The 16,547-nt window shown below is 32.7% G+C and overlaps 1 protein-coding gene across 3 annotated transcripts in view; it reads right to left on the bottom strand.

The window, feature by feature from the left end:
* LOC128998544 (fatty acyl-CoA reductase wat-like) overlaps nt 1–16,547 on the bottom strand; it is a 47,440-nt gene that overhangs the window by 17,828 nt on the left and 13,065 nt on the right. Inside the window, exon 1 of one of the 3 annotated variants that reach the window (XM_054424721.1) lies at nt 7,553–7,738. The exons of 1 other annotated variant lie outside the window; for it this stretch is intronic. In XM_054424721.1, coding sequence (XP_054280696.1) covers nt 7,553–7,570 — 18 coding nt within the window. In that variant the 5' untranslated portion in view covers nt 7,571–7,738. Of the gene's footprint in view, nt 1–7,552; nt 7,739–16,547 lie in introns of those variants that run through there. One more of the 3 variants, XM_054424723.1, reaches the window with a different exon arrangement.

The raw sequence follows: 16,547 nt of genomic DNA on the forward strand, positions 1-16,547 counted from the left end.
TTGGCCTAAAGTATCTTAGCAAACGTTGCTAAAGGATTTTTTGAAAAGGCCACAAATGATCTTCTAGCATCAGTAAAACCATTGTAATCCATTTAAATGTACTACAAGCAGAAAACGTGTTCCTTGTATTTTAGCTGTCTATGTTGGTTGTTTACCTAGGTCTAAATTTATAACAAAGAGAGATGATTTATATTCGAAACAGAGAGCCCATGATAAAAGTCTTCATGGCGGTTCTAGGGCCCGAGGGGGGCTACTGAGGGTTATGGAGTTTCTCAAGAAAGGAAGGGGTTTGGGGGTTATATCCCTGAAAAATGTTGCATTTTCAAAGCTGTTTAGTGACTTTCTAAAGCCAATATCAAAGTCTAGAACTGTGTCCAAAAACTACTGTTACATTTTTAGGACGAAGAGTGAGTTAGAATTTGTCTCCCCAGGGTCCAATGTAGCCCCGTCCCCCATGGAACCGCAACTGGAAGTTCTGTACTTGATCGAGCTCCTACATACTACATGAACAGGACTGCTCACTTTGAGTGAAAGAGGATCAAAAATTTCAAGCCAAAAAGAATATAAAAGAAATCTATATTGAAACAAATGTATATTAATGTCATCGTAAAAGTATTGACTAAGAAAAGCGTGGTCTTACTCATCGTGCTAACTCAGGAATTTAGGCCGGTAACTAGACTAATCAAAAGTAATATCGATAAAGATCAGTACGCTAAGGTATTGATTAAATTCATCCTGTTAGTAATGTGTAGTTGTCAAAGTGACAAAAATAGTGCTTTTGAAGGATTCATATTGAATAACTCTTGTGCAAGCTAGATCGTTTATGTTTTCAGCTGAACCCATAGGCTAACTAGGATTACCCAAAGGGGGGCTCACTGAGGGGTCTGGGGGGTCCGAGGGGTCCGGGTAAAATTTTATAAAATTAGACCTGTAAACTCGCATTAGACAAATTAAGAAAATTTGTAAATTGTAGAAATGAAATTTAAATTGTTAAAAATCACGTTTTAAGGACAAGAGGGGTTCAAATCCCTAAAACGACCCCCTGAATACGTCACTAATCCCAGACTCGCAAAAAATATATATATATAATAAAAACTGCAGACTTGTAGTTGCAGTTGCATTGATTTTCAAATTGAAAGGCTGCATGACTCAGAGGATTGTTGCGTTTCACTGGAGAAAGTAGTTTCAGGATTCAGCTTACAGGATGTGAGGAATCACCTTTGGTCTCTCTTCCACGTACGAGTGGTTAAAGTCTCGTACGGCCGGAAAATATCCCTGGCTCAGCAAACCTACAGACTAGGCGAATTTCAATTCGTTTCGAATCTGCCTTAGAATGAAGGATGTAAATGAATTTCAATTTGTCTGATTGGATTTTTCCTTAAATATTTCCGTAAACAAGTCATATTTACTCCATAATTAAATAACATTAGTTGCTGCTACCGGGAATAGAAAAGTTTATTTTTTATCAAATGTTAATAGCATAGTGTGAAATAAATAGTTTGCAAAATATAATCAAAATACATCCATAAATAGACAAACAACAACAGTTTTATTTTCTTCATAAGAATAACATGAGGATTTTAAATAGACAGTTTTTTAATGTTCTCATAACCTTTAAATCTACACCGCTTAAATATATCCAACATTTTGTTTTTAATGCTCTATACAATGGTTGTAATGCAAATTTGTCATTTTCATGTTTTAAGAATAAAAGATTGGGAACCCCAAATTTTTAAAAACTTCAAAACCTCATAATGGTTCTTATGAATGGGCCTATAGGCCTACTGGTACACACGCCCTACACATTCATGACAAATTTCATTCAAAACGGACCAAAATTACACGAGTTATCATGTTCACGTGTATATACATTTGTAAATATTTGATCGAAAATTATTTTTGGAGACATGAAAATTAAAAAGTAAATGGATCTCGGGTCTAGGTCTTAGCCTACCGTGTCAACTACGGTAATAGATATTTTCTATGTAGGGAAATTCGCTAAAAAATCTCACGAGGAAAATTACCATGGTTTTAGGAAATCTGATTATTTAGATGTTTAGGGTATTCTCGTTTAACTTTCATAATCAACTGAAACAAAATATAATTCGCAAAGCACTGTTTCTCTTTTTTATTTACCATTTTGAGTAACTCAGCGTTGGTTGTCATTGATTAAGTGATTTTTCCTTCTTTTATTTATTTTATCGTCTTATCATAACAATTAAAGTATAAATATTCCTTAAGTATGTGTTTCCTTTATATTCCCAGTATCTATGTTAAGTCATTTCAATAGGACATGCCACACACTCCGTAGCAAAAAATATCGGCAATTAAAATACAAAATCCGCAAAAACAAGAGCTATTACAAAATACCCCCGCCACAGCAAACCTGCCAACTAAGTGAATTTCCATTTGTCTGAATTGATTTTAAATTAAATATATTTAAATAACATTAGGTTTAACGAGTACCTAGGTTTGCTGCTACAAGGAAACTAATAATGTGTGTTTTTTAGTAAAATATTGATAGCTTAGTATAAAATAAATAAATTTGCCAAGTTTGATCAAATATCCATAAACAAGCAAACTGCAACATTTTACAATACTCCTCATAAGAATAACATGGGAATTTTAAATTTACAATTTTTTAAATTTTCTCTGTTACCAAAAATCGAACAAAAATACATTTGTTTTTTTAAGCTTTTTAAAAATGTCTAAAGAGAAATTGGGAAATTTTGTGTTTTGGGGGGTCAAAAGTGAGAAAAACCAATTTTTACCCCATAAAACCCCCCGTAAAGCCCCGTTCCCATGGTCCAATCATGCTGGTTCGCGAACTCATTCAAGTTTATCCCGCTTTACACCTTTAAACCAAATTTCATCAAAATCGGACAAAAATTACTCAAGTTATCGCGTTCACGGACGTATATATATATACATATATAAAAATTTGAACGAATGGTGTTTTTGGCCTCTGGGGACATCAAAATGAAAAAGTAAATCGGTCCCGGGTCTAAGTCTTACCGTGCCACCTACGGTAACAGCTACTTCCCTATAGGGAAATTCGCTAAAAGGTACCTTTTTTAGGTGTTAAAAGTTTTCAAGTACGATATTCGGGGTAAGAAATATCGCTTCTAATAAATCAGTTACTTTTGAATTTCAAACTACACCGATAAAAAATCATATATTTTCTAACATTGTCTAAAAGCGTGTGTGAATTCTTCTAAGAATATTTATAAACAAATTTTGTAGTCCCTATCACAGTAAACCGTCGGGGTTTGAGCACTATGAACAGCTATATTAGCAGTTTTAGACTCGGTTACTTACTCTATGCTGCGATTGTTGACAGGTGCGCCAGTGATCGCTTCTTCGACATCAGTCATTTGACTAAAAATAAGAGTGACGTGTGACGAGTGAACAGCTGTTCTGTGCCACTACAGCTTAGCGCTCAAGATGAACTAATTACCTGATTATTGATGCAACCGAAGTAAAAGTTTATAACGGTTGCAAATAAGATTCGACGAGGCGTAAATTTTGAATTTTAATGTTCAAAACATGGAACACCCTTTTACATTTCAAATATTAAGTTCGTTTGAAAAAGTTATTGGGTGAAAAACTACTATTTTAAATCCACACCATAAAGACTGGTGATTTACATACCTCAATTAGGTTGCAATTATCCAAAAAGTAGTCTATTTAAAATCCTTGTTCATAAACTGTTTCGTATATTGTTTACCATCTGACTATGGTTAAACATTCAACTGAAGGATCAGCTGTTTGATTACAATCTATATAATTAATACGCTAATAATTAATACGCTACATGAAACTTTGTTGGTTGAACTCCTCCGCAATTTCTTAACCGATTTTATCCATTGACGTCTTATTGGAAAGAGCGTGTCGCGTAGATTTGCAAACTGGCCTTACATTTTTGAAAAAGTCCTTTGGGAAAAAGATATATGAAATTGACCCTTGTGAACATTTTGTATGTGTTAAATAGTTCAAAAAGGTTGAAAGTTAAATTTCTTATTTATAGTTCTTGATGAGAATATGCTCTTAGTATTACTTAAACGAATTGTTCACATTAAATTAAAACAAGTTGTGAAAATAATCGCAACAACATCGAAAGAATACATTAATGTATCGAATTGACAACTAATATATCGAACCATCGGTAGACTTACGTCGTTGTTTTTATATGGTTACCGTAACACGCAACGAATATGCGATTTGTAAGTCCGATCATTCTTAATTACAGTTTACATTTATTTATTGTTATTATTTCAAGATAAATCAGTTAATTAAATTATGAATTTGTATCCAAATCGTTGAAGCTAGGTCCTGAGATCTAAATGTCATTGTGTGATTTTTTTAATTTATAGTCTTTTAAAATAAGTTCAGTGACAGGCAATCTAAAAAAATTGTGAAATCACTAGTATCTGTAGTTTTATTTGTTATTTGTCTTGGGTCTGCATATAACAATACAAATTTTACACACTTTTACACTCCTGCGAAAACAATTCTTTATCGATAAAGCCAGACTTTCAACCGGTATGTGGTTCGACAAGCTGCTCATATAGTCTGTATGATGGAGCCTGTCTCGTGGGGGTTGGCCAATGGTTTTAGAGGGTAGATGGAGGACCAGGAGACAGTTTACATGATACAGACTATAATCCCGGAATAAAACTCGAAGGTTACTTTATCGTAGAGAATGTTTAAGATTAGCGATTAAAACAATCTTTTATCAGTTAGCTAAAGTGTCGGCTAAGAAAGATAACGTTCTACTTGATACTCGTATCTGCTGCATTGACAGTCTAGCAGTAGTAATAAGGGAACTGTGTGGCGTTCCTGATCATATTGGGCTTTAGGATTGAAAATGAGTTTCATTTTTCGTAAGCTGTAACGACCCGTTGTTAATTTAGAGGAATATTAGTTGGTTAGGTTAGGTTAAGTTAGGTTAGGTTAGGTTGGTTAATTAGTTGGTAAACTGTCAAAATACTAGATCGATAGTCCATTCACAAAATAAAATAAGCGGTTTTAGGGGAAGAAATCTACCCCTTCACTTGACCCTAACTGTAAAACAATAGCCAAACAGCTGAGGTTTGCCAAAACGTCAATCAGCTGCGCAACATACGCTAAAACAGTGGTGGGGGAACTTCCCTTAAAACGCCTAAATTTTGTGAACGAACTTTTAAGACGACAAGAATCTATCTTAAGATAATATAACTGAAGTTAAGCGAGCCGGACATTATCGGTTGGCGGGATTTGAACATCAGGCCTCTAGGAAAGAAGGTTGTGCTACGAAATCAAACTTGTGGAGGCTACAGAAATATAAACTTTTAGAAACGTAACTTCTCTGTTAAGTGATATTCTAAGTTTCAAAAATATAGTACAAATTCGTGTTTATTGTTTAAGGAATCCATTATGCTTGTTAAAAAAACTCGCCACCAAGAAATATCAAGGTAGTTATTTTTATCAGTACAGTTCACCCTTGTAATGTACCGGCTCACCCCTTGCTTTGCTGGATACGTTCCGCGCACAGGCAAATAAGGTCTATGTTGACGAGTACATCCAAGGTTAGAGAGGCCGCCAACCTCTTTTTTAAAGAAAAAAAAGGTTATAACATCAACTGGAGTATAATAGATCAGTAGGTCTGACGAAATTTGTATTTTCTAAGATAAATTATATCCTCCCCTCACCTTAATTTATATCAAAACAACATCATAACAATGTTACACTGTTTTTCTTTGAAGATTGTCCTAACCAGAAGTAGAGTTAAGAGCCCCAAACTTGTATGTGCCATACAGAACTTTGTCCTGTATTAATAATCTACATACAAAGTTCTGTTACAAACTCTACATACAAATAAGCTCCAATATAGATAAACTGGCTTACAAATTTATAATATTTTCGTCAAGAGTCATGAGAATTCTTTACTCATTATTCATTGTATGCTTACTGAAAAATCCCACAAAAATTATGTTTTTAGAAAATATGTTTAACATAAGTTACTTGTTTTCTATGATAGAAAAGAAAATTATTGATCATAATGTAAATTTAAAATATCGTCGTCTCGAGTACCTAAAGAAACATTTTCAATTGTAAAAAAAATCTTAAAGAAAAGCAAATTTCATACCAATTTCTTTAATGCATATTTGCGGGAAATCACGCCTGTTAAAGGAACAGAGAGCGCAGGTTTGCTGCAAGTTGTCTACATATAATTTCTGACGACATTGAAAAACTAAACATTTTCTCCAAATTATTTGTTTTATTTTATTGTGAAGGGTTTTCTCCTTCTCTCTTTCATAATAAACTACAAGTTGTAACTTGTAACTTGTAATTTCCATCAAATTTGCATTGGGTGATCAGCTGATTTACTAAAAATATTTGTTTGCAGTTTATTATGAAACAGGCCCCTGTTCTCTTTGTATTGTACCTTTGATAAATATTGCTTTGACAGTTTCAGTTTTGTTTTTATGTATATTTCACTTGGTCCCATTCTGCCACGTCGACGAGAAAACGACTTAAAACACAGATCACATGCATTAATCATTGTATGATTAACTCTGGGAAATTACGTATGGATATACATATAAAAAAACAATGCTAGCAATCAAATTGAATAATGGTAAAAAATTTTAATGAGATGAAAAATGCTCAAGGATGATAGCACTTTTGGAAGTTATTATACAATAAATATATTTCTGTAAATTAAATGAAGAAAGACCAATAGACATTATTAATATAATTTATAATACAGCCTTATATAACAAACAAAATCTATATATCAAATTTTTATTTTCTTGGTTAACATATTTTATTGTTTTAATTGATGTTTTTTCAACTACCTAACTGGAATATGTAAAATATGTTTAGTGTAGATGAAATGTGAGAAATATTAAATTGTCAAAGCTTACTTCAAAGACAAATCGAACAAGGTTGCGTTAAAACATGAATGATTTTCTATTTTAAAAATTCTGTAGTTTTTAAAGTTGCCATCCCACTCAGTAAGATTCCCTACATAGTTTTATTGCCACATCTTATTGTTGAAATATGTTTCAATAAATCAAACTACCCGCATTGTAGTGGTTGATTTGATTTGATTTGATTTGATTTGGTTTGGGGGAAATAGCAAACAACTAACAAAGAACGAATATGTTGTATTGTTAAACGCTCGTATAATACACATAGTACAAAGTAGTAAAAAATTTACTATTTCTAAAATACTATACACAAGTATTAACAGGTTTGCATTGTTCAAGACTTCAATCAATTTTATGGCAATGGATTCGAATATAAAACTATAATAATCTTTTCCATTAAAAATGTACATGTTCATTTTGAGACACCTTTAAGAACTGTATTCTGCAACTAAAAAAGTTCTCAAACAGTTTACTTTGCGTTAATTAGGTATTTAATTTACAATGAATAAATTTAAATTCCAAAAGTTTTGAAACTAAAAATCCACATTAAGATCCATGGAAAACAATCAGCTGTAAATAATTTCGAAAAAATCGTAAATATCCGATATGCTTGTAATTTACAAAGTTAATTTACATACCTGACTTAACGGACTCATTTTCAAGGATGGGAAGATCTATGTAGGTACGAAGGTATATGTAGTCTAGCTGAGGGAAGTGTGCATCGTCTGGGGAACGGACCGTAGTGAGAATGTCGACCTACTAACACGACCGACACACGGCGAGTGAAGCCTCACCACACCACCACTACACCTCAGACCACTAGACCGTCACACCCACACTTTCTCCTCACCACGACCACAGCCAGCCCAGGGATACGGGAAAAGTGCAAGTTCAGTAAATGAGTGGTCAAGTACAACGATATCGCATTGAGAAGGTCAATAGTGCAACTGGACAAGTAATTCAGTGGGAAGCACACATTGGCCATTTCTTCGAAAGGCCCTGATAAGGAATAATGTGCACTGCTCAAAGTTCTGCTCCAAAAATGTGTTGCTGCCTTTTAAAGGTATTTTGGAGCAAGACTGAATTTCTTACGTTTCGTGAACAAGACGCTTCAACGTAAGTATTTTGATAACGAGAAACATACAAAAAGATACCCCCGTTGCAGTAAACCTGCAAACTAGGCGAATTTCCATTTGTCTAAATGAGTGCTGACTAAAATAATATTACCTTAAAGTTGTCAGATGTATTCCATATTTAAATAACATTGATTCAACGAGTACTTAGGATTGCTGCTGCAGGGAGGAAAATGAAAACTGTTTTATAGTATGGTATGAAATCAATAAAATAGCCAAATTTAGTAAAAATACATCCAACAACAAACAAAACTACATAAGAATATCATGGGCATTTTAGATGTACACTTTTTTATTTATTTTCTGTAACCTTTCATCATAAAACAACGCTTCGATATGCAAAGTTATTTGATTTCAAAGCTGTACACAATGGTTGTAATTAAAACTGAACATTTCTGTTTTTAAGGGTAAATATTGGAAAAAACAATTTTTCACAAATTACAATACCCAAAACACATTGTTTCAATAACCCAATCTTTCTAGTAAATTGGTTCCCGGTTTAGGTTTAACCGGGACATCTACGGTAATAGCTCCTCCCTCTAGAAAAATTCGCTAAAATCTATAGAAAATCGTAACCCATTCAAGAATCCTAGTTGTACAATGAAATTGGAATTTCTATATTACAACTAGCAAAGAAGTAAAAATACAGATACACTTTGAACATATCATTCGGACGAGTATATCAAAAGTAAAAATACAGAACTTCGATTGGATTCAATCAGTTATTGATTAGAAACTAAGTAAAGAACTTCGAAACTCCTTTTTAATCCTTATTGTATTGATGATCCATAATCCAAACAAATAGAATATTTAGTTGAATCTCGGTAAAATTACCTTATGGACATAATAATACAAATATAAATTAGCAGAACTTCCAAGACAGTATAAAGTATAATTCTTATTAGTGGAGGTGTAATATTATCTCAATAATACCAGTTCAAAACACTTAATAAACGTATACAACATAGTGTAATCATGTTAATTAAATTAACAGTATCAGCGATCTGACTCATACTTTCTCCCATTAGCTTGTCAAAAACCCTTATGGGTAAGCGGTGATAGTAACTCTTGGTTTTTATGGATAAAATCACCAGAATCGTAATAACTTTTGAACCATAACTTTTACAGCTTTGGTTGTAAAATTTTGTGTAGAATTAAAAGTACCATGATGTACTGGATTTTATAAACATCGTTTGAGTCGGGTTTGTGACACAACCAGTAGTTTTATGGCATTTTATTGGCTTACATGGGAAAATCACCATTAAAAATCAAAATTTGGAAAAATCTCCTGGAGATAATACCATGGATTAGTACCCACATTGCAAATTTCATCAAAACCGAACCACAGGTTATTCTGTAGCTCTGTACACATTCACCCCCAACACACACACACAGGTATCACCTCGAAAACAAAATTTTTCGGGTTAAGGGGGCCCAAAAAATATTTCCACCCAAAACTCAAAATCAAAAATTTTGGCGAAAACAACACTTTCTCCATAGGGAAAAATAATTAAAATTAATACACAGGTTGAAACCATAAAAACGTCAACGAAAACAATCTTGAATTTATAATAAAAAATAAAACCCGTAACTATTCAAAACTTACACAACCAAACCTTACATTACATTCAATTAAATTACGAAAATATTACCTTTTTTTTATTTATATTTACTAATATTAAAACATCCAGTTTAAAGTTAATTGGTATGTAACGGTTTTGTACGTTCCGCCGTTATTCTGTTGCATTAATTGAATACGTATATCAAACGATCAAAACTCGTCTAAATGAAATTTTCTCTAAATATCTTACAGTATTTTCTCTGTAGTTATAATTTTTTTATATGTATTTCAATTTGTATGTATTTGACAACGGGTTTCATGTAAAATGGAACCTTGTACCGTACGCTGGCAAAATAAGGACGTTATTTATTTATTTTAATTATTTCCTAGGTACCTTAACCATACAATAATCCATCATCAATAAATGATAGTCAATACAAATCGTGTATTAGCGTCTGGTTGACCAGTGTTGAAGGATTCGTTTCGTGTGTGATTTTTCAAAATTTCAACGATTTTATGGATGTCTAAATAACTAGACATTCCGACCAGGAGGGGTAGACTTACGTATCTGTTGGCACAAACAACCGAATGGAAACATCGATTATTCGATTGTTTCATTCGATATATCGTTTGGTTAGTTAGGTTAAGTTAACCTTACCTAACTAACCAAACGATAAATCGAATAATCGATATATTGATCGATATTTTCATTCGGTTGTTTGTACCAACAGATACGGAAGTCTACCCACCAGGAGATCTACTCCATTTTCCGCAGTAGGAAAATGCAATGTAAGTTGATCTCATAGAGCGCATAGTATAAAATATTAATGTAATATTATGTGTATTACATGTATATTATATGCTCAATGGTTGATCTTCGCTAACCGCAACGTTCGGATTAACACATCAAACCAAACCTTTTCAAGGAGTTTATCTGTTACATTCCTTTTCCCACCCGTTCTACTGAACCTATTTTTACGTAAAAAATGTACTTTTAAAGCTCACAATTATGCAAAGTGACGAATGAGTTAAAACGTTTATTTTATTAATGGCTACCCTGGCCTTTGATTTGTTTATAGAAGATGCCCTCAAAGGTCCAGGTGCTGTTTTGATGTAAATTGTAATTTAGCTAATAACCTTCGTTTGAATTTTTAACCATTGTCAAATTGTAAACAAAAAATGAAACAGGTAATGAAGAAGAATTTTAAATGGACTACTTTTATTGATCATTGTAATATGATACTTAAATGGCTCATCATGGCATAGATATACAACATATATTTTAAATAAGTAGATTTATTAATATAATAATTGTCTTAAAAACATTCAAACTATTTTATTATCACATGAAGTTTTTGTTGTGAAAAGGTTTATTGCGGACATTTTCCATCACATGGTATAAAACAATACACAACAAACGTTAGTTGTAATGTGTTAGTTAAGTTTTTCACCTGAGGACGGGATCAGATTCCAGAACCCGAAACGTGTATTTTTTTAAATATTTTTTTGTAAAATATCCGTAATGAACATTTAAACAACATCACCATCACCAACTATCAACTTTACATCTTGTTTTAGTTACGAGCAATAGTAAATGCTTCGAGGTAATCTACGAAGTAAAGTAGAAATTAATTATTATTACGCCTCAGAGATAAGTTTGGAAAGTGCGCATTTTGCGCACAGGCCCCCTCGTTCATCATGAAATTAGAAATTGAAATGTTCTTATCACTGTATTTAAATTTAGAGTTTTTAAACTGTCATGTACAAACATAACGGCAGGCCGCTTGTGTACTTTAAATGTATTTATATAGTACTTTTCTACTTCAGAAATGTGGGAAAAGAAAACAATCTTCCAAAACTTAAATAGGACCACAACTACTTTGCAAGGGGCAATGTCGACAAGTTTAAACAACTTAATAATTTTCAATTTCCTAAAGAGAAACATGTTGTGTTTGCCAGTGACGGGTCGTTTTGTCAAAATAATTGTCCAGTCTTTATCTATTGTAAGAGTGAGAACCGATTTTATTCAAGAATCTCTAATAGAGTTTCTGTTTCTTATTTGAAGGACTCGTGTTCCTAGAATATTTTGTTGTTTACTATCCATGATACGACTTAAGCAAAAAGTATCAATAATTTAAATAATAACTCGAGTATACATTATTCATGAAGGAGTATTTTTAATAGCTGCTTCAAGAAATTGTCTTTTTGACTTTTTTTCTTTACCGTTTCGACATACAAGGCCAAAGCTATTATTGTGTCAACATCACAAGTATATTGTTATAGTCACGTGTAGTACTTAACCAGTTAAGGAATTACTTCTTGGGTTAGTTATCACACATATAGAAGTAAAACAATAAAAAAAAATTAATATCAACGGTTAAGTAGTGGGTAACTTTTTGCATAAAGTTGAAAATGTTTTAGCGGATTTTCCATATAGGGAATAGTTAACCGTAGGTCTCAAACGGCCAAAAACACAATCCGTTAAAATTCATATGTATATACAGGGTGGCTGGTCATCAGTGTTACAATTTTTTTTTTTGTGAAGTAAATCAAGTGTGACGTTGCATCGAGGTTCCAAGTCAAAATATGAGCTTACAAAAGAATTATTATTTTGTATATAAAATAACCATGTTTTAAATACAATCCAGCAATTTCTCAATTACCTGCAAACGGATTTGTGTAAATGATGTTACTTTCGTGTTCTACATTAAATTTTTATTAATGAAAATGATGGAGGATCAATTGTAAAAACTCCATTGTAAATAGGTCCAAAGATTAAAATTAAGGTCTATGATAAAATAAAAAAAAAAACATTGGTTTATTACATTTTTCTACACCCCGTATACAAGAAGGTATCAAAATATGTAGAAAACGGTGCCATTTTATAAGCTTTTCAACCATATGCTACACAATTAACGTTTTGATCTGATTATGTTCGCTTTAGTGGTTTGAAGACCCCAAAACACAAGGAACCTTTTTTGCTGTTTTTACGTTTTTATTGTTCAAACTGAAACAAAAATACATGTTGTGCTGAATACATGCCTACTATCATTGATTAAATGTTAAAATTCTGTTTTTTAAGTCATCAAACCACTAAAGCCAACAATCGTTCTGCCTTTGCGGGGGAAAGATCATTAATCTCTTCTGTATTGGAAATTTTGATACAATTTAACGAAATATGATTGTATTTTATACGAATCTAAATTAAGATATTTGACTGTCTTACATGCTTAGAAACTTATACTTGTATGTATTTTCTCTTATTATATAAAGTATAACATGCTTTCCGTTGCAAACTAAGCATATATGAGTAGATTTGTTGATTTTCAAACACTGTCAAAAAGAAAATTAACTCTTGAATCCACAACTAAATAACATCACAATCAATGTGTACCTAAGTTTTTTGCCACTAAAAATACACAAATTGACGATTTATCCATAGACAAAAATTCTAAATTTATTAATTTAGTACAAAAATAAAACGGGAGACAACGTACTGCCTTAACCCGTTCAGTATCTCGAAATGAAATAAATAATAAGGTAAGATAATATGTAGGAACAACCAAAGATAATAATTTAATAGGGACACTAATTTTTTTTTCTTTTTATCTGCGCTGAACAATGAAGAAATATATTTTAAATATTAAATCTTAGGCTGAAAAATAATTTAAAATCTTTAAGTGGAGTACAATTCACACTTCACATTGTCAGCTTATGCTGGTTGGAGAACTACAATTAATTTGTTTTCCATACAAATTTAAATATGAGTCTATAGTCAATGTATTTTAAGTGTTGTAGTCAATTCATCAAAACAGCTGCGATGGGCGGGCAATAATTGCGCCAACTGACCTAAGTCAGGCAGTCGGGTATTCCTGAATTGCGCCAACTACTCCAGGGAGCCACTCAATACTTTCATTATTTGCACCAAAGTGGCGGCCCTCTTTGACTGCATAATTGAGTAGGTTAGGTTAGGTTGATTTTGGTTAGGTTAGGTTAGGTTAGGTTTGGTTAGGTTAGGTTAGGTTAGGTTAGGTTAATTTAGGTTAGATTAGATTAGGTTAGGATAAAATTTAAAAAGGACATTCCTTCTGCCAACAGCACGCCCTTACCTGGCTTTGGCTTGGCGCAACTAAGGAACATTTTTGGGGCCCTTTCAGGGCTTAGCGCAATTAAGGATCTCCTGGGCGCAATTAATGCACGACCACTGCGAGTGCTAAGAGCTCATCAACAGGGTTGCTGACAGGCAAAATCTTCCACAATTTCTTCCGATGATGTTTTTATCTGCAGATGGCAAGGAGTTGGCGCGAAAATATCATGACTAGGACAAGCACGTTATCTTCTCCGGTGCCTTATCTTACAAATCAAGATAAGACAACGATAACCTGCTGTAAACTGATGATACCCCAGATCTGCTACAAACACAACTCATCAACAAGATGAACTACCCCGCCCTAAGCAAACCTGTGCACTCGCAACTACTGTCCGTGTACTATACTAATGGTAGGTGTAATACAATAAAATATGTAGCAAATTTACAATGGAATCCTCAGAATTAATCGATTTTAATACATCTTAATTGCATCTTGAGAATATTTTTCACCAAGGCCACTTTACGCTCAATCAAATTTTCTTTACAATCTATACATGTATACAGGGTGAACAACTTAACTGTGCCACCATTGGTATCTTAGAAACAATTAGATGTAGAGGAACTTGATATGGAGGACTTTCATAGTTTTTGTGTAAATAAACAATAAATTAATTTTATGCATGGCCGCCATAGCATACAATAAATCAACACCATCTATATTTACTTCATTTACACCGTTTATATTACTTCATCTATGACCATAGTATGAAATGATACATTTAATTATAAATTGATACATTCAATGGTAAATTAATAAATTATTGGTTGATGTGTGTATTTAAGGATTAATATGTATATTTTATAATTAACTTGCAAATTTAACGATCAACTAACAAACTCATTGATTAATTGGTAAAATTAATGATTAATTTGTGAATTCAAATTCAATTTTAAGACTTATTTAAATTTCGTACCCAAACCAACTTCTCCTGAACAAAATACAGTATATTTGTTCACCGTTATGAGTGACCTTTTCAAATGTTTGACATTCTGTCCTAAACGATTGTATGTACTTGTGTGTGATTCCAGGAATTACGCAATTTCAACAATATAGAGAAGCATCATCAGCTGTAGTTATATAACCAGCTGATCCTTAAACGTGACATGTTGAAGCTATACTACTTGTAATCCTATCTAAAAATCATCGAATCACTATTAACGTAAGTTTTATTTTATTTAGTTTTCATATCTACTTCCTAAATCTTTTATAGAAGAGTTGTTGTCTTCTTTTCCCCAATTAAATATTCCCCAAGGCTGGCCTAGATGACGTTTCCATCCACACGTGGTCAGAACGAATTCTCATTATTCATTTTAATTTTGGTAAGTTTATATAAGCTTTATTCTTTAGGTGGTCAACAAGTTTTTTAGGAGGAAATTGGTCTATTCTAGTTCAAATGATTTCCTCCAGGAAATGTTTTAGTAAGTAATTCAACCTTGCGGACCTTAGGAGGTTTAAGGTAAATATGAGTTTGCAGAAGAACCTTGATTCATTTATAATAAATCTGTTTATATTGACCTTTTTCCTCGATGTATTATATTTAAAAACAAGAAAAAGTTATCCACAAACCCTTTAGTCTAACGTGTAGTTTTGGGTTTACGTTTTACAGAATTTCTCATATTGGGAATAAGCTTTTACCGTAGGTCTTATGGTAAGACCTGGACCCGGGACCGATTTACCTTTTTTAGGTCCCCAGAGGCAAAAAAAAACCATTCGTTCAAATTTATATATATATATGTCCGTTAGCACGATAACTCAAGCAAAAATTATCCGATTTTGATTAAATTTTGTATAAACGTGTAAACCTACATTTATTCGAACGAGTTTGCGAACCAGCATGATCGGACTATGGGAACGGGGTTTATGGGGGGTTTACGGTTCATGGGGTAAAAATAGGCTATTCATATTATTGACCCTAAAACATAAAATTTCATAATTCCAAACTATTTTGTAGAGCTTAAAAAAATAAATAAATTTGTATATTGAAGCATTGCTGTATGCCCAACGGTTTCGGAGATAATACAAAAAGTAAATTTAAAATTCCCATGTTATTCTTATGGAGAATAAATAAACTGTTGTAGTTTACTTGTTAAAAATATATTTTAACCGAATTTGGATGTTTTGTTTGTTTCATACTAAGCTATCAACATTCAATAAAAAAACACCTCGATATCTTCCCTGTAGCAGCAAACCTAAGTACTCGTTAAACTAAATTCCTGTACAGACGTTTGACGAAAAATGTATAGTGAGTATTATTATCAAGAAAATGAGTAAAAATTAATTTGACTGATTCATCACAGGCATGTCAATTAATTCAAACTTCAAATTGCTCTACAAAAAGATAAAAATCAAACGTTCAAATGTTTATGGAAAATCTCTGTAAAACTGCAACAATTACTGTACATGTAAAATACTATACTTGAAATGTATGGAAACACGAATCGTCTTGAGTTACTCTTAGCAACACTGTAAATGCATTTTATTTTGTTCAAACAATTAACGCAATTTTATATTGAGGTATAATTAAACAATATAAAATAGGTTTATGTACTTATGTCGTCAATCTTAGTATAGTCTCGTGCCCGTAGGACGTAAGGTACGTAATAGTTTATTACGTTACTAGTCCTGAAAATAAGTGTTTACCGCACGAGTGTGGTCGTTCCCGTGCGAGATGAAGTCGAGTACGGGATTACCATACGAGTCCGGTACACACATTTTGGACGAGCTGCGTACGATAGTTTACTCCATACTACTAAATCTGTACAAATCCTTATATATTACCACCAACTAA

Source organism: Macrosteles quadrilineatus, unplaced genomic scaffold, assembly GCF_028750875.1.
Source record: "Macrosteles quadrilineatus isolate MER2022 unplaced genomic scaffold, UCM_ALF_1.0 Scaffold_7__1_contigs__length_78375512, whole genome shotgun sequence".
In the NCBI taxonomy this organism is placed as follows: Eukaryota; Metazoa; Arthropoda; class Insecta; order Hemiptera; family Cicadellidae; genus Macrosteles; species Macrosteles quadrilineatus.